We start from the raw sequence: 26,683 nt of genomic DNA, 5'->3' as shown, positions 1-26,683 counted from the left end.
CAGTTACGGTCCCATTTATAGATGAAGAAACTAATGCACAGAGAGAATAATTAACACACCCGTGGTTACACAAGCATGTAACCATTTCTATAGGAAACCCGGTATATGAGAAGGACAAGTAGAATATTCAGAAGGGCTGAACAGTTTCAGAAGTTTCAGGTATCAAGCCAAATCTGCCATCTCTTATTATCTTTGCAGCTCCTCTTAGTTTATATTTTTTTAAAGAACACTTTTATTTATAAATATGACCCTTTCAGTCTTTGTATTAAATAGTATTATGCTCATTTGTATAAATACAAGATTAGCTTTTACCCAAGAGAAAATTCAGTTTTTTTAAACTCAGTCCATCCAGGTCCTCTACAAGCAGTTGGGCAGATTGTGACCTGATAAAGGGCTCTGGCTATGGGAACAAGTAAGATCTAAAATCTAGTCTATGCTTCATAATTTTTGCATCCTAAAGCAGAGTTGTGTCCTCCTGGGAAATGGGACACCTTTCTTCTGTTGCTCTTAAACATATTGAATGTATTAGAAGCAAAGTTGATGGTAACACTGACAGAATTCCTCCACAATCGTTAGAACTCTCAAGATCTCTGACCTCAACACATCTGGCTCCCATAGTATTATTACCCTGTCTGCATATCAGCAGGGCTCCATAAGTTTCCATCATTCAGGTGGTCAGTAGCCAAGAGTGTGAATTCACCTAGAACCCTTCTATTCTTCCTAGTGACCAGTTTGGGTCCTTCCTCTTGTCTCTGAAGCCTATGGGGTGGTTCTTATCCCCTAAGTCATATAGGAGACTTTCAGGCCCATTCAGACAGTCATTTACTTCAAACTTTCATAGGAATTTTGCATCCAACCTGAGAACCTTCAGCCTCTGAAGTTTCCTTGGTCCCTTGGGAAGTCTTGCTCTCACCAGGGCCTGTCAGGATTCCTTGTGAGTTCATACCTATACCATGTACACAATGAATTTTTTCTATAGTGGTAACTCTGAGGCCCCCTCCTGCTTCCCAGAATTATACTCATATCCTTCGAAGTCTACCTGTCCTACTCAGAATGTGTCCCAAAGTTTATTTCCCTCCACGACCATGCACTTAATCATTGTGCTGGCAGAACACTGATTTATTCTCCAGAATTTCGATTTATTCTCCAGAATTCCTCTTCTCTAACCTAACCTAGTCCTTGGTACCTTGGTAGGTAAGCACCCCATTGCCACAGTCTGGCTGGGCACAAATCATGAGCCACTCAAGCAGGAACAAAGTTTATTTCCAAACTCCACCAGCACACTCCCCGGGAACTCTCCCGAACGCCACCCACGCGGCTCCTCCAGGAACACACCACACACCAACCAGAACTCCCACCACTGGAACTTTTCCAACCAACTCGAACTCTTCAGGAATCCCCGCGAGAGCTCAACCGGAACTCAACCAGAACTCCACGAGAACTCAAAAGTCATCATCTTAATGGCTTGCTGGCGTCACCTCTCAACCACTACTTCTGGCAAAAATGCCATGTATCATCCTGACTCGGCTGTGGCCCTCCACACCCCATCCTGTTTTCATCAATTAATATATTCACTTTGTACATTTCCTAAAGATCCATTGCTTTCATTGAAAATGTTTAGTCAAAGTATTCTGGAGACAGTTTTCCAGTCTTCTGCTAAGCACAATTCAAGTACTTTGTAATCTCATTAATCACATTCAAAGAACCAAATGAAATTGAAATGACAGATCCTTTCTGAGGAAGGGAAAACTGGGATCAAGATAGGCTTCTGGGAGACTATCTGAGAATATATGCAAATTGTGCCTTTTATTATGATGGGGAGAAAGTACAAGACTTTCAATAAAAAAATTTTAAAAACCAGGTATAAGATAATTTAAAATCTTTATTTTTAAAAAACTGCTGATCTTCTATATCTTAGATATTTTCATTTTCAAAAGATTTTTACCTTTTCTTACCTTAATCCGAGAGTTAAAGTATAGTTAAAAGAATGCCTTAATAGTCAGTGTATATACTTGAAGTCCCTGGATGTTAATTTGTACTAGGTAATAAAAAAGCTGATGCACCAGGGGGTAATCAAGGTTAAATTTTTGATCAAGGAGAATTCTTTCTGAGAATGGGTGCAAAGGGGACACACATGCGATTTGGATAAATGGCACCTTTGGAAATTCAGGATTTGGGAAACTGTAATTGATAATAAATAGCAGGTTGTAGTGAAACAGGTGAGCCTTTATGACACATCAAAGGGAGGCTGGAACCCATTATCTGAGTAATTAGGGAGGAAAAAATATCCCCCTTATTTCCACCACATAGGAGGAAGCAACTCTATTGCTTAAATTAATTATAAAATACCTTTAAGGGATGTGTTTTAATTAAAATGTAGTCTTGTCTTTAAGAAAATCTAGTCTTCAAAAATATAAATTTAAAAACAGAATGTGAATTGTATAACCACATTTTAAAGGATTTCTTATTTTACTCTCCTTCACTGAAAGATGTTTCAAAAGTAGAAGTACCATTATTACGTGTGTTCATGACACAAAACATAAAACAACGTTTCCCAATGTTTTAGGAACACACTGTTGAACCTGCACTTCCTCACCTCTCTTCTAGTCTGACTTCAACATCTCAGAATATTGAGAACCAGATGTTTCAGAGGTACCATAGTAGGGACTGAGAAATGTTTGTGACTATATTAATAAGTAAATATCAAAAGTCAAACCACAGAATATTATTCTGTCTCCTACACTGAAGAGAGAGAAGTATTCAGAGATTCTGATCATTGGACAATTGATACATGCAACAGTACTTTAACAACTCTTCTGTGGGAACCATTCAATAAATGATGTGAAAAAAATACCTTCAAGTCTAAAATCTCTTTGACCTCCTGGATAAGAGACTTATGATAGTATATTGCAGTGCTGGGTATGGAACCCAAGGCCTCATGCATACTAGGCAGGTGCTACATCCCCAGCCCATGATGTCTTTTTATTTAGACATCATTTGTCATTCTGGGACCCCAAACTAAAAAGAGATGCACAAATCATCTTCAGACATGTTTATGATCTAAGTTGGTAGTATCTTTAAAATGACAATGAATGAAAGAAACTAGGTGTATTAACTTTTCATCACAGTGACCAAAATACTAGACAGGAACAACTTAGAGGAGGGGAAACATTTATTTTGGGCTCATAGTTTCAGAGATTCAGTCCCTGGTTGGGCAACTCGATTGCTCTGGGCCTGAGGTGAAGCAGAATATCATGCTGGAAGGGAGAGAGGAGGGGAGGGGAGGAGAGGGGAGGAGAGGGGAGGGAAGGGGAGTGGGAGAAGAGGGAGCCAGGGACAGACTATAACCCCAAAGGGCACAGGACCTGTAGCCTACTTCCACCATCTGCACCCTACCCATGTGCAGTTACCATTCAGTGTTGTAGTCTTTCAAATTATTAAACTATCAAGTGGATTAATCCATTTGTTAGGTACAGCTCTTATAATCTGATCATTTCATCTCTGAACATTCCTGCATTGTCTCACACATGAGCTTTTGGGGGACATCTATAATCCAAACCATAACACTGGATTGAGGGACTTCTACAGGATTTTCTCAGTTGTACTAGATTTAAATAGATTTTCCGTACAAGTAACCTTTTTCTTTCTTCTTACTTTGTTATTTAAGTTGGCAGTTATTTTCAAAGTAATCAGAATACTTAAATTATTGTAATTGTGTCAGTTATTTCCACATTTTGATGTGTTCAGGTTTATATCACTTAAAATGTTCTATTTGATATTTTGATTGTTACAATAGACCTTGTAGCGATGCTAGAACAAAACCTCCCAAACTGTATAGCTTAAACAACAGAAGTTTATTCTTTCACAGTTCTGGGAGTTGGAAATCCAAAATCAAAGTGTTGTCAGACAGGTTGCTCCTGGTGGTACTGGGAAGAATCTATCCCATGCCTTTTTTAGCTTCTAGCATTTGCCAGCTATTCTTGGTGTTTCTTGGCTTATATATGACATCACTATTATATCTACATCTGTCATCACATGGCTCTTTTCTTATCTGTCTCTGTGTTTATGTCCAGATTTCCCTCTTCTTATAAGGACATAAATCATTGAATCAGGACCCAATCTAATCCAGTATGGTCTCCTTTTAACCTGATTATATCTGCAAAGATAGTATTTTCAGGTAAGGTTATATTTACAGGTACCAGGTACCAGGGGTTAGAAACTGTTACCTGAAATTTTTCTCCTTCCCAATTTTTATCTAATATTCATGGACTTTCATATCTCGAGCCAGTTTTTCTTAAGTTCTACTTATGGTTGGTTTCCAGCCCTCTTCTTCCTATCTGACCACTCTTTTACAAACTCCTTTGTGGTTTCCTTTCCCCCTGTTCTAGAAATATATAGTCTATAGGTGTCCATGTTCTCTACCACATACTCTAGTTATGAAGAAGACTTTCCACCCTCTGGTTTCAATGTCATTTATTTGCAGGTTACTGCCAGATCTATATCTCTAATTTCTTTTTTTAGAGAGAGAGAGGAGAGAGGGGGGATTTTAAAATATTTATTTTTCAGTTTTCGGTGGACACAACATCTTTATTTTATTTTTATGTGGTGCTGAGGATCGAACCCAGCGCCCCACACATGCCAAGCGAGCGCATTACTGCTTGAGCCACATCCCCAGCCCATCAAATTTCTTTTTTTTAAAATATTTTTTAGTGGGGGGATCCAACATGGCGGCCGGCAAGGAAGCAGCACTTTCAGTATCTCCACATTAACCGGATCAGAAACACCCATTAAAACAGCTACATTCTACCTACTGAGGAACTTCTAGCAAAATTCCGCTGAAAGGAGACCTGCCAGGAAGTAGTAAGTTATATTAGAGGTGACAGTTGGCCCCAGACAAGTGAATCTTGGCCGGCCACGTGGGCGCAGAGGTCCAATCCCGCAGCCACCACCCAACCGGCTCTGCAAGCGGCCCCCGGCGGCCCGGGGCAGCGAGAAGGGTCCCCGCCTGGCCCGGCAGACGGCTCCCGCCATCCTGGCTCTCCTGGCGGCCCCGCTCGCTCGGTGATCGGCCACCCCACCCGCCCGGCTCTTAGCCACGAGGCCACTGCCTACCAGGTTCTACAAGCGGCCCCCGGCGGCCGGCGCGGCGAGAAGGGTCCCCGCCTGGCCTGGCAAATGGCCTGCGCCCTCTTGGCTCTGCTAACGGCCCCGCCCACCCGGCAAACGGCCCCCCCCACCCGCCCTCCCGGCTCTGTTGGCGGTCCCGCCCCCGGCCAGCGCAGGCTCGGCTCTGCAGGTGGCCCCCGGCGGCCTGCGCAGCGAGAAGGGTCCCCGCCTGGCCCGGCAGACGGCCTGTGCCCTCCCGGCACTGCGCCCGCCTGGCTCTGCAAACGGCCCCGCCCACCCGGCAAAAGGGGGGGCCCCCCGCCCTCCAGGCTCTGCTGGCGCCCCGCCCGTGGCCACCGCCCCAGGCTCTGCAGGCGGCCCCCAGCGGCCCTGCCCTTCTAGAAGGGTCCCCGCCCGGCAGACTGCCTGTGCCCTCCCAGCTCTGCTAACGGCCCCGCCCCCACTGCGAACGGCCCCGCCCATCCGGCAAACGGCTCCCCCCCCTGGGACGACTTGAAGGAAATCTAACCAAGCCTTTATGAAATAGCGAACTGGGAACTAAAACCAGAGATTGGGTCAGACCAGAGACAAGCCAGTTCCACCCCTCCCTTCGGACACTCCAGCAAGGAGGCAGGGGCCCGCCATTGCAGAGAGGGGAAGTCACCAAAGTTCGGCCAAAGAGATTCCTTCCCAGCGGAATCTACTTTAGCAGGTGTGTGACTCCTACCCGCATCAGATACAAACAACCGGGAAATTTCAAAATCTCTCCGTGGGCGTGACTGTAAGGGCCAAAGGACTCTCGACCCCCAACTCCCAATACTGCCAGTGATGTGGGCGTGACTGTAGGGGCGGAGGGAAGCAGAGAAGACTCCCCACCCCCAACTCCCCCAACCACCAACTGAGAGGGCGTGACAGTAGGGGCGGAGGGAAACAGAGGACACTCCAGACCCCCAACTCCTCCTACTGCCAGCGGAGTGGTCGTGATTGTAGGGGCTGAGGGAAGCAGATGGGATCCTCGACCCCCAACTCCCATTACCACCAGTGGCGACACCAATGGTCTTATCCGCCAGACTCCGAAGGTGTGCCCACCAAAGGGGTCCGGAAAAATTAAACTATTGACTCCCAGAACACAGCTCCACAGCACTGGGGCTTAGATGAATGACAGAGAGAGTGCTCAGTCATTAGGGAAATAGAGCACCCAGAGGGGCTGAAAGTGTAACCAAATCCTTGGAGAAACTCCTCCGGTGCACAGGACCTGGCTGGCTGGCAGGAAGAAGGGGAGGAGGGGCTGTTGAAGTGAAACGGCTCTGGACCAACAGGATTGAGAGACTCCCAGGAGCCGCCTTACAGGGATTGCTGTTGACACATTGAGGGCAAATCTCAGCCCGGAGGGCACAGCTTTGCCTACGGGAAGAGAAGAAAATGGATCTCTAAGACCTAATTTTATTTCTTATTTTATTTTATCTTTTCTCTCCCTTTTTCCCTCTTTCTCTCCCCTTCCAAGTTTTATTGTTCTTTCCATTCTCCTCTATGCTATCTAACTCCCCCTCCTTCTTTCTTTTCAAGAGCACCTTCCTTTCCCTTCCCCCCAACTTTCATCCCAAGCATTACGTCCTCCATTTCGTGTAACTGTCTAAATGCAAACAGGTGAATGTTTCGAGGCCGTCTATAGTGCTCCTAAATACCTAGCTACTACCAACACCCTGATCCAATTGATGGTTAGCATCCCCCTTCAGTAGAGCAATCTTCTAAAGTAGCCAAGACATACTAACCCGTATACCTTCATAGCACCCAACATAAAGTCCTAAGAACAAAAAACAAATCACTATATGCATACAAAATCCGGAAGCCCTTTATAAATTGAATGAATCAGCTCTAAAGTACAATAAAACCCAACATCTATAGGCATAATCTCCCACCACAAAGGAGAAACAACAGATATAAACAAAGCCAAAACAAATGTATAGGAGAAAGCAGTTACAAAGCAGTCAAATAGAGCTGGAAAGTAACGTGAACAACATGAAAAAACCAGGGAAAAAAGGAGTACAGATAATGCAGGACAACTTAAATCTACAGGAGGACCTAGAAGCATCAGAAACATGGACAGGGAAAGAAATCAAGGCATACCTAACTCAGATGGAACGGAATTTTAGAGAAGACATGAGACAGCAAATCCAAGAATTGAAAGTATATTTTGAAAACCAACTAAACAAACAAATTCAAACTGCAAAGAACGAGCTTTACCAGGAGATAGAGATCTTAAAAAAAAACAAACAGTGATTTTAGAAATGCAAGAAACCATAAACCAGATTAAAAATGCTAACGAGAATATTACAAATAGACTAGATCAAGTAGAAGTCAGAACATCAGATAATGAAGACAAAGTTTATCAACTTGAAAAGAATATAGTCAATACTGAAAAGATGCTTAAATCTCACGAGCAATCTATCCAAGAGATATGGGATCTCATCAAAAAAACAAATTTGAGAGTCATTGGGATAGAAGAAGGCACAGAGGTTCAAGCCAAAGGAATGGACAACCTATTGAATGAAATAATCCTAGAAAACTTCCCAGAGATGAAAGATGGAATGGATTGCCAAATCCTGGAAGCCTACAGGACCCCAAACATCCAGAACTGTAATAGGCCAACTCCAAGACATATAATTATGAAGATAGCCAACATACAGAACAAGGAAAGAATATTAAAAGCTATGAGGGAAAGGAGGCAGATTACATTCAGGGGTAAACCAATTAGGTTAACGGCTGATTTTTCATCACAGACTTTGAAAGCGAGAAGATCCTGGAACAATGTATTTCAAACGCTGAAAAATAATGGATTCCAACCAAGAATACTGTATCCAGCAAAATTAAGCTTCAGATTTGACAATGAAATTAAAATCTTTGATGATAAACAAAAGCTAAAAGATTTCGCAGCCAGAAAACCAGCACTGCAAAGCATTTTGGGCAAAATTCTACAAGAAGAGGAATGGAAAAACAGTGCCCAAAACCAACAGTGGGAGGTATCTCAGTAAAGGGGGAGGAAAACAACCAAAAAGTAAAAACTAGCCAAACTAAAATAAATAAATAAATAAATAAACATGACTGGAAGTACAAATCATATTTCAATTGTAACCTTAAATGTTAATGGACTAAACTCACCAATCAAGAGACACAGACTGGTAACCTGGATCAAAAAAACAAATCCAACAATATGCTGCCTTCAGGAGACTCATATGATAGGAAAAGACATACACAGACTGAAGGTGAAAGGTTGGGAAAAATCATACCACTCACATGGCCCTCTGAAGCAAGCAGGAGTGGACATACTCATATCGAATAAAATCAACTTCAAACCTAAGTTAATCAAAAGGGATAAAAAAGGACACTATATCCTGTTAAAAGGAACTATTCACCAACAAGACATAACAATTATCAATTTATATGCACCAAATAATGGTGCAGCAACGTTCATAAAACAAACTCTCCTCAAGTTCAAGAGTCAAATAGACCACAACACAATAATAATGGGTGACTTCAACACACTGCTCTCGCCATTAGACAGATCCTCCAGACAAAAGCTGAATAAAGAAACTATAGAACTCAATGACATAATCAATAACCTAGACTTAACCGACATATATAGAATATATCAACCATCATCAAGTGGATACACGTTCTTCTCAGCAGCACATGGATCTTACTCAAAGATAGATCATATATTATGCCATAGGGCAACTCTTAGTAAATATAAAGGAGTGGAGATAATACCATGCACCATATCGGATCATAATGGAATGAAACTGGAAATCAATGAAAAAAGAAGGAAGGAAAAATCCTGCATCACATGGAAAATAAACAATATGTTACTGAATGATCAATGGGTCACAGAAGACATAAAGGAGGAAATCAAAAAATTCTTAGAGATAAACGACAATTCAGACACAACATACCGGAATCTATGGGACACAATGAAAGCAGTTTTAAGAGGGAAATTCATTTCCTGGAGTTCATTCCTCAAAAAAAGAAAAAACTAACAAATAAACGAACTCACACTACATCTCAAAACCCTAGAAAAGGAAGAGCAAAACAACAGCAAATATAGCAGAAGACAAGAAATAATTAAAATCAGAGTGGAAATCAACGAAATTGAAACAAAAAAAAACCATTGAAAAAATTGATAAAACTAAAAGTTTGTTCTTTGAAAAAATAAATAAGATCGACAGACCCTTAGCCATGCTAACGAAGAGAAGAAGAGAGAAAACTCAAATCACTAACATACAGGATGAAAAAGGCAATATCACAACAGACACTACAGAAATACAGAAGATAATCAGAAAGTATTTTGAAACCCTATATTCTAATAAAATAGAAGACAGTGAAGACATCGATAAATTTCTTAAGTCATATGAGCTGCCCAGATTGAGTCAGGAAGACACACACAATTTAAACAGACCAATAACAAAGGAATAAATAGAAGAAGCCATCAAAAGACTACCAACCAAAAAAAGCCCTGGACCAGATGGGTATACAGCGGAGTTTTACAAAACCTTCAAAGAAGAATTAATACCAATACTTTTCAACTATTTCAAGAAATAGAAAAAGAAGGAGCTCTTCCAAATTCATTCTATGAGGCCAACATCACCCTGATCCCGAAACCAGACAAAGACACTTCAAAGAAAGAAAACTACAGACCAATATCTCTAATGAACATAGATGCAAAAATTCTCAATAAAATCCTGGTGAATCGAATACAAAAGCATGTCAAAAAATTGTGCACCATGATCAAGTAGGATTCATCCCTGGGATGCAAGGTTGGTTCAATATACGGAAATCAATAAATATTATTCACCACATCAATAGACTTAAAGATAAGAACCATATGATCATCTCGATAGATGCAGAAAAAGCATTCGACAAAGTACAGCATCCTTTTATGTTCAAAACACTAGAAAAACTGGGGATAACAGGAACTTACCTCAACATTGTAAAAGCTATATATGCTAAGCCTCAGGCTAGCATCATTCTAAATGGAGAAAAACTGAAGGCATTCCCGCTAAAATCTGGAACAAGACAGGGATGCCCTCTCTCACCACTTCTATTTAATTTAGTCCTTGAAATACTAGCCAGAGCAATTAGACAGACAAAAGAAATTAAAGGCATAAAAATAGGAAAAGAAGAACTTAAAATATCACTATTTGCAGACGATATGATCCTATACTTAGAAGACCCAAAAGGGTCTACAAAGAAACTACTAGAACTGATAAATGAATTCAGCAAAGTGGCAGGATATAAAATCAACACGCATAAATCAAAGGCATTCCTGTATATCAGTAACAAAACTTCTGAAATGGAAATGAGGAAAACCACCCCATTCACAATATCCTCAAAAAAAATAAAATACTTGGGAATCAACCTAACAAAAGAGGTGAAAGATTTATACAATGAAAACTACAGAACCCTAAAGAGAGAGATAGAAGAAGATCTTAGAAGATGGAAAAATGTACCCTGTTCATGGATAGGCAGAACCAACATCATCAAAATGGCGATATTACCCAAAGTTCTCTACAGGTTCAATGCAATGCCAATCAAAATTCCAATGGCATTTCTGGTAGAAATAGATAAAGCTATCATGAAATTCATATGGAAAAACAAAAGACCCAGAATAGCAAAAGCAATTCTAAGCAGGAAGTGTGAATCGGGAGGTATAGCGATACCAGATTTCAAACTGTACTACAGAGCAATAGTAACAAAACCAGCATGGTACTGGTACCAAAACAGGCAGGTGGATCAATGGTACAGAATAGAGGACACAGAGACCAATCCACAAAATTACAACTTTCTTATATTTGATAAAGGCGCTAAAAGCATGCAATGGAGAAAGGATAGCATCTTCAACAAATGGTGCTGGGAAAACTGGAAATCCATATGCAACAAAATGAAGCTGAACCCCTTTCTCTCGCCATGCACAAAAGTAAATTCAAAATGGATCAAGGACCTAGATATCAAATCAGAGACTCTGCACCTGATAGAAGAAAAAGTTGGCTTCAATCTACACATTGTGGGGTCGGGCTCCAAATTCCTTAATAGGACGCCCATAGCACAAAAGTTAATAACTAGAATCAACAAATGGGACTTACTCAAACTAAAAAGTTTTTTCTCAGCAAGAGAAACAATAAGAGAGGTAAATAGGGAACCTACATCCTGGTAACAAATCTTTACTCCTCACACTTCAGATAGAGCCCTAATATCCAGAATATACAAAGAACTCAAAAAATTAAACAACAAGATAACAAACAACCCTATCAACAAATGGGTGAAGGACCTGAACAGACACTTCTCAGAGGAGGACATACAATCTATCAATAAGTACATGAAAAAATGCTCACCATCTCTAGCAGTCAGAGAAATGCAAATCAAAACCACCCTAAGATACCATCTCACTCCAGTAAGATTGGCAGCCATTATGAAGTCAAGCAACAATAAATGCTGGCGAGGATGTGGGGAAAAGGGTACACTTGTACATTGCTGGTGGAACTGCAAACTGGTGCGGCCAATATGGAAAGCAGTATGGAGATTCCTAGGAAAGCTGGGAATGGAACCACCATTTGACCCAGCTATCGCCCTTCTCGGTCTATTCCCTGAGGACCTTAAAAGAGCATACTATAGGGATACTGCCACATCAATGATCATGGCAGCACAATTCACAATAGCTAGACTTTGGAATCAACCCAGATGCCCTTCAATAGATGAATGGATTAAAAAACTGTGGCATTTATACACAATGGAGTATTACGCAGCACTAAAAAATGACAAAATCATGGATTTTGCAGGGAAATGGATGGCATTAGAGCAGATTATGCTAAGTGAAGCTAGCCAATCCTTAAAAAACAAATGCCAAATGTCTTCTTTGATATAAAGAGAGCAACTAAGATCAGAACAGGAAGAAGAGCATGAGGAAAAGATTAACATTAAACAGAGACGAGTGGGGGGAGAGAAAGGGAGAGAGAAGGGAAACTATGGAAATGGAAGGAGACCCTCATTGTTACACAAAATTACATATAAGAGTTTGTGAGGGGAAAGGGGAAAAAAAAACAAGGGAGAGAATTAAACAACAGCAGATGGGGTAGAGAGGGAAGATGAGAGGGAAGGGGATGGGGGATAGTAGGGGATAGGAAAGGTAGCAGAATACAACAGTCACTAATATGGTATTATGTAAAAATGTGGATGTGTAACCGATGTGATTCTGCAACTTGTATTTGGGGTAAAAAATGGGAGTTCATAACCCACTTGAATCAAATGTATGGAAGATGATATGTCATGAGCTGTGTAATGTTTTGAACAACCAATAAAAAAAATATTTTTTAGTTATCTATGGGCACAATATCTTTATTTTGTTTATTTATTTCTATGTGGTGCTGAGGTTCAAACCCAGGGTCTCACAAGTGCGAGGTGGGCACTCTATCGCTGAGCCACAACCCCAGCCCCTATCTCTAATTTCTTTGTGCCCTGCAGACTCACATTTCTAAAATAAATAGTAGCAGTAACATGGAATTAGAGTCAGGTGGATTTTAATGATTTTCATAGATGTTCACAGGTATATTTTGAAACTAATATCAGACTTTCAAATATCATTTTCTTTTTGTTGCATAGTTGTTCCCATCCCAATTTTGAATTAAGTCTTTCTCATTCATTCTAATTGTCATCTTAAGTCATATATGAACTTTGTTGAGTGTCTGTTCAGGTGGATAGATACTACTTACTTATCATCCTCAGCATGATAAATAAGAACTGATAAATTATATTTTTGACATTTATTGACTATTTGCTATGTTTAAAACACTTTGCTGAACTTAAATCACCTGTATTAATTTGTAATTTCTTTTTAAAAATATTTTTTAGTTGTAGTTGGACACAATACCTTTATTTTATTTATTTATCTTTATGTGGTGTTGAGGATCAAACCAAGCACCTCACACATGCTAGGCCAGTGCTCTACCTCTGAGCCACAACCCCAGCAATTTGTAATTTATTGAAGATAAGGAAAGTAAAGTTCAGAGAAATGAAGTAACTGTTCAAAGTCAGTAGCAGAATATGGAACTCAAATTCTGTTCTTTGCTTTCAAAACTGGATCTCTCAGCCACTACTCCATTCCAGAAGAGAATTTTAAGTTGCAGGTTTTCTTGAACATTTTCCTTTAAATGAGTTTGGCTGATTTAGGTTGGACATAAAGGTGGGATTTAGTTTAATGGCTATAAAAAGTAGAATGGAATACTAAAAGAAAATAGAACTTCTTTCTCTTTGGAAAAAAGAACAACAAAATTCATATGTCTGAATAGAACTGGATGATACCAAAAGAGTTTACACAATGGGGAAGCACATACAAATGTACTAGTATTTTTGAAAAGCTGCTACTATTTATGGATCACTAAATAGGCCAAACTAGAATAATACAATGGTAAGAACCATTGTTTTTGTTTCTTCTTGTTGCTTTGGCTGATATTGTTGTTAGCATTATTTTGAAAAATTATTACAGAGATAGGAATAAACTGCAAGAACCCCTCCAGAGATTTGAGAATGAACAGGTTTTTTGTTTTGTTTTTAGTTTCCTTGTAGGGTAGTACATTTGATTGACTGGTATATTACTGTAGGCAATCACAACTGAAATCCAAGATGATCAATCTTTACTTGTGCAGACCTATAGATGGCACTGTCTTCCTATAATTTTGGTAATTTGCTTAAAAAAAAAGAAAAAGAAAAAGTTCTCTGCAGGTACAGTTAAATTTAAATTCTATCATTGCAAAGCATTTGGAACAGGTGGCTTCAGGTGCCTTGCAAAGATCATAGAAAATTCTATACTTGAAAAAATTTAGAGGACTGTATTTTGTAGATTAATTTTTCCTTTTAATTGTCATTATTGGCTATGTAAGGAAAATTAGGTTTACAGAGATACAGAAGGAAGAAGCTATTTCTGTTTGATATAATATTTTTTTCTGTGCTTGCTTTGAAATATAAAGCATAGTCTTGGATCAAACAAAAATTGTAAATAAGCTAGTCATAAACATATATTAATTGCTTTTAGAGTGTAGAGATTACCCGACACTCCTAGAGTACATAATTTGGCTTCTCGAAATTCTTGGAACTAGAGTATGTGTTTTTGTACTTGTAAATTATAAACTTCTGTGAATAGGAACTATAGTGCCAAATGCATAGTTTTCATTTATATATCTGAGCCAGCTACTTAAATGTCATTTCTTGTTTTAATCTAGTAGGCTTTAATATAAGAAAATGAGGGGGGTATATGAATACTATATTCTCCTTTAACATAAGTTCCAAACAGGATGGATATATGGATATATATATATATATATATATATATATATATATATATATATATGAGTACTTTTTTTTTTTTTTTAAGATTAATCCCTACTGTGTTGTGGATTTATTTCATTAATGGGAAATACCACAAGTATTTGCTTCTATAAACAATCTTCTAACCACAAGGTGGCAGTATAACTTTCCCATGTCTTTAAAATTTTGATAGTTAAATGATCAGTAAATTAAACTATTTCTTACTCTCTTAATAAGGAATGTATGCAGCTAAAAAAATTTTAGGGCATCTATAAAGAGGATAAATATTAAAATTTATCTATATAAGTAGAAAAACTCATTTATAACTAAAAAGAATAGTAGTTTTTAGTTACACTTAGCATTTTTTGGGGGGCGGGGGGATACCAGAGATTGAACTCAGGGCACTCGATCACTGAGCCACCTCCCCAGCCCTGTTTTGTGTTTTATTTAGAGATAGGGTCTCACTGAGCTGATTAGTGCCTCACTTTTGCTTAGGCTGGCTTTAAACTTACCATCCTCCTGACTCAGCCTCCTGAGCTACTGGGATTACAGGCATGTGCCACCATGCCAGGCAAAACATTTATTTCATATTATTTAAAGTTTGAATAGTAATGTGATGACATCAAAGTGTTAAGGCATGTCAGCAACTTTATTTTAAAGAGCAATGTAGTTTCATTGTGTTTGCCTGATAAGCATCAAGAAATGATATGCTGGAGATTACAAGGTCAACATAGAAAAAGGAAAGTTAAAAAAAAAATAAAGATAGAGGTACTGGCATCTAAGTTAAGAAAAGAAAATCAGTGATGAACATAATGTCTACATGATGCTTGTTGGATTTATATCTTAGGAAATGGATCATCTATCCATTTCATAGTGGATATTTAAGTAGCTAGTATCTATCATTGTATGTACTTATGTTTTAATTGGTATGCTTACATCATATGCAATATTATTTTTAATACTTGTATTTTTAATATTTTAGTTAAAGCATTCAACTCTGAAAGTATGATTTTCACAAACCTTTCATTTTTCTGTGGTTTAATTTAGAATATTGCACTGTGAAGAGTCTTGTGAAGAGTGAGCCCCTTTTAATTAGAAATCATGTTTTATTTATCTCCAGGCCTAGCACAGAGTTTAAAATACATAGCCATTCCAACATATTTTTATTTGAAAAGCATTTTCCATACAGCAATAAAATTCTATTGATATCTCTTTTGCTTATGTATCCCTGCCTAACCGGACATAAATGTGGCAAAGGAAAAGAACGCACCTTCTGATTTAGAACCCAACTAGTTTGAACTGTTTCATAGTCTCTTATTTTGCTGACAGTGGAGGAATGTTTCTAACAGAAGTGATAGTGTTTTCAGAGCAGCACTAAAAATAAAACTTGTTTTTTGACCTAAAGTATATCTAAATAAAAGTGAGTTGGGCGTGGTGGCACATGCCTATGTTACCAGCAACTTAGGAGGCTGAGGTAGAAGAATCACAAGCTCAAGGCCAGCATCAGCAAATTAGTGAGGCCCTAACCAACTAGTGAGACACTGTCTCAAAATAAAAAAATAAAAAAGAGAGGGGATGCATCTCAGTAGTAAATCACCCCTTGGTTCAATCTCCAGTACTAAAAAAAAAAAAGTCTGTCCTAACCAATATGATTTGCCCTCTATAATGGAATATTTGGCATATAATCATTATAAGATGCTCAGTTGCTGCTTATATGCAACATGAACAGAAATGTTTTATATTGTAACCTCAAAAATGAAGTATTTTACTTGTTATTATTTACATAAGTTAGAAATGGATTGCACAGTTTTGTAAATCCTCCCCTGACTTTTTAAAACAATGAGGTCAGATCTTGCTATGCTGAGTAAGTTGGCCTTGAACTCCTGGGCTCAAGTAATCCTCTTCTTTTAGCCTCCTGAGTAGCGGGAACTTCAGGTATGTATCCAGTTCTATAAAACCACTTTTGTGGGCAGGTTGAGTGTTTTAATAAAGATTTACAGTTATCATATGTAAGAACATATAAGAGGAAGGAAGTCCTATGTATGAGAAAACATAGTTTCAACCTAAATGCCTAGGTTATGTTCCAGAAATCTATATTTTTTTAGGTGAATTTTTTGAAATCAGAGTGTATTTCTCCCTAGAACATTGTTATGTAATTCATCTTTTTTTTAAAAATGTGAAATATCACTAAAAGGAACACTTAGCCCTGGGACGTTAGGGATTCCTAATTCTAAATCTATGGTCCTCTGCCCTTCTGAGTCTAGCTTTCCTGAGAGGTTTGAGAGCTGTATGGCATGGGGAATGGGAAAGACTTGCTTATATGTGGAAATAGCCTAATAACTTCTTCTTGGTGTTGAATTATGAAGGTGCCAACAGCTAAGAAGGGAAAAGATACCAGGCAAGACCAGCAGGGCTGTATCATGGAGCTTCACATTCAGAGGGCTTCATAAATTTAAGCTTTTGAGAATTCTCTCAAATATGGCTAGATATAAAAATCATTGCCTTTGTCTTTGCAATTGTGTGTGTTAAAAGCATTACTATGTGAAATGTAGAAATTTAAAATAAACTATATTTTAATACCATGTTAGTTGGTATTCTTTAATAAAGAATCACTATTTTACATCATTTATTTAACAATTAGTGTTATGCATTCTTATATTTAAATAAACATGTCAATAATAAAAGATATTTTATCTTATTGTTAAGTAGTTTGTAGCTCTCAGAAGGTAATAATCTTGCTCTATTTGGTATCCTGGTCTATCCTTGGTGCCTAAAACAACCTGACACAGGACAGGTGCTCAGTAAATTTTTGTCAAGTGAATGGATGAATGAATAAATATCAAATATATTTGAGTTTTGATTTATTTTAGATTTTATTGCTTGATTAATAATTGTTAATACTTCTTAATTTAATTTAAAATTTCTCAATCTTTTATCAAGATCGTAGAGAAAATATTGCTTTCTAAATGGTCTAAAGGTTTTGGTGTGCTTTCCTCAGTGCCCATTGTCATTTGGGGTGAGAAGAATCATTGCTGCTCACCTGCCACCAAATTCAGATATTACCCCTAGAACTATGCACTTCCAAGATGTCTATTCCATTTTTCTTCCTAGTAGCTGCAAAGGAAGTAACAGGAAATCTAAAAGAATGCTAGGTTTTCTGCTCTAAGTGTTGATCTGGAGGGCCTTTAATTCTAGGTTTTATAAGTCCCATTGATTCTTCAAACCTGGATGTTTGTCTTCCTGGATTTTGCCTGCATGGAATGTAGGCCTGTTACTTCCTAACTACCTTTCTCCCTATGAATAGTTATAAAACATATGGAGTATCTTATCCTGGTGTCCTGTTTGGAGATATTTTCTCAAACTCAAAGGCCACAATGCTAGTTATAGTCATTGTAGTTAATCTTTCTATTTTGCTACCGTTTTTCTCTGAAACCTGAGTCTCACATGTGTGGCAGTCTCATAATAGTAGACTTATTCAGTGGGGTCATAGCCACCTAATCTTGATTTTCTCTTCTGGTCTATTAAGTTCTTACCATAGTGTTGCAAAGAGTTACTTAGCCTATTTATGTGTGTCGTGTGTGTATGAAAACTGATCTACATCATCTGTCTTCTCTGATCTTTGTTTTGAAATTACATAGTTTTCCAAAAATAAGTATATAGTTGACAAACTTTTGAGACTTCTGAGTACACTATGGGAAGTAAGCAAGGAAGTAAGCACATGGACATTAAACAAAGAAAGAAATAGGTTCCCCATCAAGAGGCATCCATGTAATACTGAACTTTACCTTTCAAGGAGAATAGAGGTGAGACAGGGAGGTAGTATCCTGTAGAGATTCTGATACTTTTCTGCCTGGTGTCAGATTCCAACCTTGTACTAGCTGTGTTACCTTGGGCAAGCAGCTCAATATCTCTATGCTCTACCCATAAAATTGAGATAAAATGCAATTTACTTCATACTGTCATTGGAAAGTACCAACAAGTTGACCTGTGCCAAGTGCTTAGCATTGCACCTAGCACTTGGTGAATACTCTGTGTTGTTATTAATGGATAAAGACATAAGCATTTACATATCTTTCAAACATTTTGAAATATCTTCACAGATGAGGGACATATTATATGAGTATATGCATGTATGCTATAATTCTATTCTATAATATATGAACTATTTGGTTTGCCTTCTAGGAACTTTATCTTTAATTTCACTGAACTCTAGAATTTTGTTCTCAAACTTTGAGATTTTTAATACAATCTTCTTTTTCACCAGATGAAGTAGTCTTTTTTTTTCTCAAATGTATTTATTTTGTTGCTTCTGGAGACTTCCTTTCCAAAATCCCATAGTGATTTTATAAGAATGGTTCTTTTTAGAAATGTTTATTTTTAATTGACACATCATAGTTGTATATATTTATGGTAAGAAGTAGTTCTTAACACATTTTGGTAGTCACCATATCAAATATTTGGGTTACTGCCTCCCTTAAGACTCTTTTTAACAAAAAGTGGAATTTATATGTTTATAGATATTATATTCATCATTCATAATAACTTTTGAGGTGTCAAAATTGCATAGTGTAATTTGGATTACATTTTATTGATCATTATTTATTAAGATAAATACTGAAGTCCTTTTCTTTAATATAAATTATTTTCTTATCTCCCCACCAAGTTAAAGAGACCACTTGACTGACAGCTACTGATTTATAGATTAACTAGGGTCTGTCAGTTATATTCCCAGGTTTTGAAGGTAACATTATTACCCAAGTTAGCAATTAGCTGGCTCTCCTTTTCTCATTAGTTCCTGGGTCTTTGTTTTTTTCAATCTTTCAATCCCAAAGTTCAGTGCTCTCAGTCAAGGCCTAACCCAGGCTTCCCACCAAGCTATTCTGCTTTTTTGACTCTCATCAATAGCTGCCTAATCTGACTTTTTAAAACCCTGATTTTATTCTTGGAAAATAGTAACTAAATTAATAAAGTTAATTGTACTTTGTCCAGGGGTCATAAGGTATTAAATATTTTCACCAATTTAATCCCTTTTGATAAGCTCCAAATCATGCCCTTCCCTCAAAGTTTCAATTCTGGTAGAAAAATAAGGAAAAAAGTCTTTTAAGCTAGCTATAAAATAAACTGTCCCTGTCTACTTTATTGAATGCTGGAGAAAACAAAACAGGTATCTTTCCTAGAACTCCCAAGTGTTAGATTCATGCTGCTGATGCTTATGGAATTACTAACTCAATGCCTTCTCCCCCTTTCATTCCTGGTTCTTCACAAGAAATAGCTCATGTGTGTGCACACACACACACTCAACCAGGAAGACACATTAAAATCTTCTACCTGGGCTTTATGCAGCTGTCCTGTTGTTTATATGCAGACATCATTATTATGTTCCTCTGTCTGTAATCTGATTTTCCAAGGTATTTTTAATATTTGGTCTCTCCAATGTCCATGAATTCATTTAGAAAACATTTCTTGAGTGTGATAACAGGTAAGTGTGATTGTTCTGATTTTTACCATATGGAATGTGCAGTGTAGCCATGGTGGTAACAGTTGGCTGAGCCTGTTTGGCAGAGGGAGGGTGCTTATTTCACCCAGATTCACTAAAATTTGATGTTGTGCTTTTGTAAGTTGGTTAGAAGCATTTGCATGAAAATTTTTGCCAACTTTTGTCCCTTTTTGTCCAAACTTTTTTTTAACTTGTGAAGGAATCTCAGTGTGTAAAACTTTCCATTATAAGGCCACCTGTAAACTTATAACAGTCAAACTGTTTTTTCAGCTGCCTGCAGCTGTTTCTCAACTGACTTATACTGACAGATAAAGATGGCTTTCCCCTGAGATGCACTGTTTTGTTTGTGGTTTTTCTGTCACTACCAGGAGGGACAGCACCCCACCCCCCATCCATAGGGAATGCAGAGATGCAGTTTGCAGATACAATAATATGCTGACTAGCAACTAAAAAAATAATAGTCAAATAATGACTTCATTGTTCCTTCCTGTGTCCATGACAACTTGGAGGTATGCAGCTAGACCCAGACTCTGCTTGGGAGCATTCTTTGCCTCAGATACTACTATTTTGAGAAAACTCGCAATTCATTCTGACAATCAGGCTAAGGAGAAAAATGGACATTTCCAGTATCTAGCTTGTTTTTGTGGTTTTATATAAACCGAAGGTAATTCTTTGGTCACTTCTATCTACCGGAACCATGACTTGCCCCTTTAAAATTCTGTTTTCTGGCATATTTTCTACCCTGATGAGAGCCAGTAATGTAGAATTACCATTGAAATTGGACAGAGCTGTTGGGGTTCTGTCTCAGTCAAATAACCTTGGTGAGATTTGGGGCACGTTTCTTATCTTTCTAATCCTCATGTCCTTATTCATAAAATAGGAGTAGTAATAGAATCATTCCCCATAAAGTTGTTGTGAGTTAAATGAGATAATGCACATAAAGTGAGTAGCTCACTGTTTGGCACAAGCAACACACCATAAATTGGTGGTTTGTTGTTGTTGTTAATCTCCCTGACTAGACTGTGAGCTCCCAGAATGGTGGTTTTCAGCCTGAACTACATTTTAAAATCACTTGGGTAACTTTAAAAGATCCTAATGCCAAGGCCTAACTCCAGATCAATTAAACCAGAGTCTCTGGGGGTTGGACCCAGAATTCAGCATTTTTTAAATTGCTCCAACTGAGTCCAATGGGCAGTCAGGGTTGGGTAATACTGTTCTTGAGGATGAGACGTGTAACATATCAAAGTGCTCAGAAAAAATACACATGAATATTTTGAAAGACAAAAAAGTGAGGACAATCTAGAAAAATATAAGAAGTGACATACAGTTCCTTGCACATTTTGTTTTGGTTATTTTGAATAGATATAGAACAGAAAAAAAGAAATTAAGTGATTTTTTTTTAAAAAAGGGGTATCTTAATACCAGTATCATAGTAGAGTAAATCTACTGGGAAAGAAGTAGAAAATTATAGAATAGATGAGAACCCACATTTTGAACATATGAGATAAAGTTACACAAATGGAAACTATGTGAAAGCAAAATTATTTTTATATTTTAGTTTTTGAGAAAAATAGAGTTAAGCAAGCATCAAGGCAATTCTGTGCTATTTTACCAAAACGCAAGTATAAATTCAAATGTTTCTCAGATCATATCTCTGTTTAAATTTTGAGAAAAAATACTGGCAGCACATGAAAACATACTCTTACATTGCCTTTTGCTGACTCAGGATCGTTAGCCAACTTTTACAGCACTAAACCTTTTGGAATGAAAAGGCTAAAATCCAGGTTAAACTCAATTTTACTGATTAAAAAAAGCTAGATTTCCTTCCTGATAATCCAGAGGACATTAATTATTAAGTTCCTAAGATCTTACAAAGTTTTTTTAAAAATAGCCCAAACTTTATTTTTCTAAAGGGATTTCTTAGCCCATAATTCTTTAATTGTATGTTCAACCTTTTTTTCCCCCTGGAGGTGGCACTGGGAATTGAACTCAGGACTTCGCACATGCTAGGCAAGTGCTTTATCACTGAGCTATGTCCTCAGCTTCCCAGCTCTAATTGTCTGTCCAAAAGAGAATTCCTTTATATTTTAACATCACATTATTTGGGTAAGCAGGTTATTTCAATTTAAAGTTTCTCCAAAAGAATATTTTTTAAATTTTTTATTTCTTTTTTTTCTTTTTTTTTTGTGATATTAGAGATTGAAACCAGAGGCACACTATCATTAAGGTATATTCTCAGTCCTTTATATGTTTATATATGTAAAACAAAACAAAACTCTTTGTGTGTGTGTGTGTGTGTGTGTGTATGCTCTGCCAATTGAGATACATTCCCAGTCCACAGAAAAACATTAAACAAACAACAACAAATCCAGAAAACAAATAACAACAACAACAAAACTTAAAACTTCATCTACCATTCAGTATTTGCTTCTCTGGGTATACAATTTTGAACTAGATATACTGTTGATAATCATAGTAATCATTACACTTGCTTACCACTGCAAGTTTTACATTTAATTTTGTATATATGCTATCATTCAGTTCTCCCAGTATCTCAGTGAGGGTGCAGATAAGAATAAGCCTCCTTTTGTAGATGGAAAAACTAAGGCAGCTTACTAGTAAGCAGTTCAACAGAACCAGGGTGAAAAATTCTTGGGTTTTAGTCTTTTCATTAACTCATTCCTGAACTTACTAGCATTTTCAAGTCACAAATATGTGTCAGATGCAGTTGCAGTTGATGGACATCCAAAGTAAGTCACAGTTCTTCCATTTAAGAAGTTCCACACACAGTGCTGAAAAAGCATTTTAAAGTTCATTACATGTATGGACCAAGGTGGAATAATGATTTGAAATTGCCATGGCCAAAGCTAGCAATTTTATGATACAAGCAGAAAGAAGAAATTAATTGAGGGGGGTTCAGAAGGCTGTAAATATCAACTTCTATGACAGCCAGTTAGATGCAAGATGAACCTAGATACAAATGTCCCTTGCTGCTGGATTTTGATGTGATTTCTACACCATGGGGGAGTGCTATGGTGTTTTTCTAAGAATCTATTATTCAGTGATATGTCCAGCTTTTCAACTGCTAATGTTAATTTTAGTTTTGGCAAAAATGGATTTAAAGATTAAGCATTTTGGCTTTCTTTTAATGCTAATTCATCTCAAGTATTTATGTGGTTTCTAAGGTAATCTTATTGCTGAATTTAAATACTCATACTTACTAGAAACAAATTCTACAATGAAGTGTAGAGTTAATTAATTCCCTTTAAAATACATATATTTTTGCTGATTTTGAAGTCTTAGAGTGAATTTAGTGCCTTGACTGTCTTTTATAATTAGCTATATTCTTTTCATTTTAAATGATAAATCAGGAATCAATTAGTATTTCTTGAGGATTCGTAGTTGCCCTAACAGAAGGAAAGTTCAGAAAAAAATATTAGTTTTACAGTTACTGAGTGAAAAAATTTTGTCTTGAGATATGTTTTCTTAATATTTTACAATTGAAAATATATGGAGAAATTATTATTTGTGTGAGTAAAAATCAAGATATAATGTCAGTTAAAATATAAGAGTTGTTAAGCAGCAAATAAATGAAATGTATCTTTAACTGAAATATCTTTTACTTTTGTAAAACTATTTTAACTTAATGTCAATAAAGTTTAAATTAGTTCAGACTTTTCTTATTAAAATAAATGTTTCCTTTTAAAATGCATGATAATCATAATCAAGACAAAATTTGTCCTGTTATTTATTTTCAAATGATTGTACATGTTTAGCAGACTTTTGATTTAAATCCCCAGTGATATATTGGAGACAGATGTTTAGATGACCTCATGTTTAAAGTAATGTTATATTTGGACATAAGATTAAATTATTCTTAAAATCTTTCCTTATAAGCTAAACTACGTGATAGTATACAAAACTAATCAATGATTTGCAGTGGATTAATGCAATTCCTGTATTTTAAATAAAAATTTCTGTATTTTATGGAATTGTACATAGTACAAAAGAGCTGATTATGAAACAGCTGTTTACAAATGAAAATATTGTTTTTGGCTGGCCAGCTAAATGGGAAACAGATTTGAAAAGTTCCATGAATTTGAATGCAAATTTACCATATCATTTATACTGAACCAAAGAACATTGGTAGACTGTAGCATACTTCACTAAAATATTCAGTGGAGATCTGCTTTGTAGGATACAATATAAACATTAAAAATAGTTTTTACTTTTTCAAAACTAATGTTTCCTTACGGAAATCAAGTATAACATATAGGCAGTATGTTCCAAAGGATCTTAAGGAGCTCATAAACAATATTACTTTGAATAAAGAGAAATTAGCAGATGGAGAGCTATTAGAAATATATAGGCATTTGAATGAAGTGAATGGAGTGAAATAAGTAAAATAAAAGAAAGAATGTCCAAAAACAATAAATTAATATATGTGAACAAATTTATTTAAGGCAGACCTTGGTATTAGCACTACTATCGTTTTTTGTTTGTTTGTTTGTTTTTTTACACAACATCTTTGTTTTTATGTGGTGCCGAGGATTGAACCCAGTACCTCAAATATGCTAAGTGAGCACTTTACCACTGAGCCACAACCCCAGCCCACTACTATGATTTTCATCAGCAGCTAGGATGCTATATTGTGGAAATGGCATTGCTCTAGACATTTTAATTTTTTAAAAAATGGTCTACAATAAAAACCTTCACATTTTCTCTCAAATTTAAATACTCATTAAGAATTATTTATTTTGGAAATTAGGTTATATAAATATAATTTACCTAAAGATCTTATGTTATAAATTTTGAATTATGTTATAAACTTTGAATGTCATAGTGCATAATTTAATTAAGGTACTTAGTGAGTTAAAACTTCTAGAACTATTTTGTGTTTTCTTTTCCTTTATTTTTTACCATTGTTTTTCTCCTTGTCTTTGTTTTTTGAAGATGGAAAGTGCTTCTTCAGTAACTTAAAAAAATATCAGCTGGAGAAATAATTGCCTTTTGACGGGTGGGACATTACATCTAGTTCATTGTCACCGTCTTATATCCTAAGTGATTGGTCAAGAGTACAAAGTTCTGTGACAAAACAAAAGCAAAATGAATCCAGAAATGCAAGTAGCATAAGTAAAAGCACTTTAAAATGAACTACTAATATTTTAATGGATGAGCTACCTTTAGCATACTTTATTTTTTTCTACACATTTTTTGTGTCAGTAGTTAATAAATACCTATAAAACAAATTCATTGACACACAGACATGTTAAATATAGTAAACTACAAATTTAAAGGAAAAGTTGATGCCTTGTGGCTCCTTTGCTGACATATCTTTTACTTTTGAGAATACCAGAGATAATTACCATGTTCTACATTAAGCAAAATACATATTAGTGATGGCTTATACTACTGTTTATGTGATTTTAGTTTTATTCTTGATATGACAATGTAATGATATGTAAATATCAGGCAGCTGGTACAAATGAGGAGAGTTATTGAAGGAAATTTTCTAATTTATTTTTCATCCTAACATGTTCACATATGTCTTATAAACAACATTCCTTTAAGAAAATCTGCTGATGTCTCTGCTTCTGACAAGGAATTAAAATTGAGATTTATTGCATACTGAGTAAAATTGAAATGTAATCATTACAAATAAATAAAAACAATACCTAAATATAAATTTAATATTTTAATACCAGTGTATACAAATCAGTGTGATACTGATTTTGCCAAATGTGTAATGCCATCTAGCCACACTATTGCGGGACATTCAGAACATACATATTCCCCTAGAAATCCTTTGTGTTCCACCTATTCATCTCTCCATCATCCCTCTGCCCTGCTGTCCCTGAGTATAGTGTTGCCTTTTCTAGAATTTCATTACAGTATGTAGTCTTTTCAGACTTGCTTCTGTCACTTAATAGTATGTATTTTAACACTCCCATGTCTTTTCATTGCTGAATAATATATGTCATTGTATGGGATTTACAACAGTTTGATTATTCAATCACTTACTGAAGGAAAATGATTGATTTTAAGTTTGGCAATAACAACTAACGTTGCTATAAATATTTGTATGCAGGTATTTGTGTGGATTTGTTTTCAACTTCTTTGGAATTGCTGAACTGTTGAAATTTTTGTAAATGAACTTAATTATAACAATATCTCTAATATTTAGGATTATACACATTTTTAATTAATAGTAGGAGAGGAAAAAAATTGTTTCCTGGATTCATACAGCTGAGTTCTGGATAAATAAATATCCATGGTTTCTTCTTCTGTTCATGATCATACTTAGGCATGAAAGACTATTTATACTTATGCATTTTTATGGTTTATTTTTATGAGATTTCAAGCTGAGATCAACTCATAATTTGGTAAGATCATTACAATCAACATTTGAGAATGGATTACTTTAAAGATAGTGGAGAACATAGCATATAATGAATATCAGGATATGTTCAGGGGATGGGAGTGTCTTAAGTTATTGAAGGTCATTTTATAAGTTGTAGTAGAATTTAGTTCTGTGCTAGGTATCATTCAAAACCTCTGATTAAAGTATTAAACAGCAGTGTATGACCAGCAATTGCAGTCTTAGGTATATGCCAAAAGAAATGAAAGCATACATCCACACACAATGCTTATGTGTGAATATTCACAGCAGCATTATTCCTGATAGCCAAGAAGTTGAGTCAACATAGATATCCATGAGTTGTTGAATGG

General features: G+C 36.6%; 2 protein-coding genes across 11 annotated transcripts in view; one reads left to right on the top strand and one right to left on the bottom strand.

The window, feature by feature from the left end:
• Slc25a21 (solute carrier family 25 member 21) overlaps positions 1 to 26,683 on the top strand; it is a 519,050-nt gene that overhangs the window by 20,263 nt on the left and 472,104 nt on the right. The gene's annotated exons all lie outside the window — the stretch shown is intronic.
• Mipol1 (mirror-image polydactyly 1) overlaps positions 1 to 26,683 on the bottom strand; it is a 400,912-nt gene that overhangs the window by 362,827 nt on the left and 11,402 nt on the right. For 3 of the 6 annotated variants that reach the window (XM_046461032.1, XM_046461034.1, XM_046461036.1), the window contains one exon: positions 15,088 to 22,746. The exons of 1 other annotated variant lie outside the window; for it this stretch is intronic. In XM_046461032.1, the coding sequence (XP_046316988.1) occupies positions 22,725 to 22,746 (22 nt within the window). In that variant the 3' untranslated portion in view covers positions 15,088 to 22,724. Of the gene's footprint in view, positions 1 to 15,087; positions 25,040 to 26,683 lie in introns of those variants that run through there. 2 more of the 6 variants (XM_046461033.1, XM_058584492.1) reach the window with 1 other exon arrangement.

The sequence above is a fragment of the Marmota monax genome, unplaced genomic scaffold, assembly GCF_021218885.2.
Source record: "Marmota monax isolate L192 unplaced genomic scaffold, Marmota_monax_Labrador192_F-V1.1 WCK01_AAM20220418_F8-fsc00001, whole genome shotgun sequence".
Taxonomy (NCBI): Eukaryota; Metazoa; Chordata; class Mammalia; order Rodentia; family Sciuridae; genus Marmota; species Marmota monax.
The sequence above is the reverse complement of the archived record's forward strand: the minus strand, read 5'-3'. Positions and strand labels throughout refer to the sequence as shown.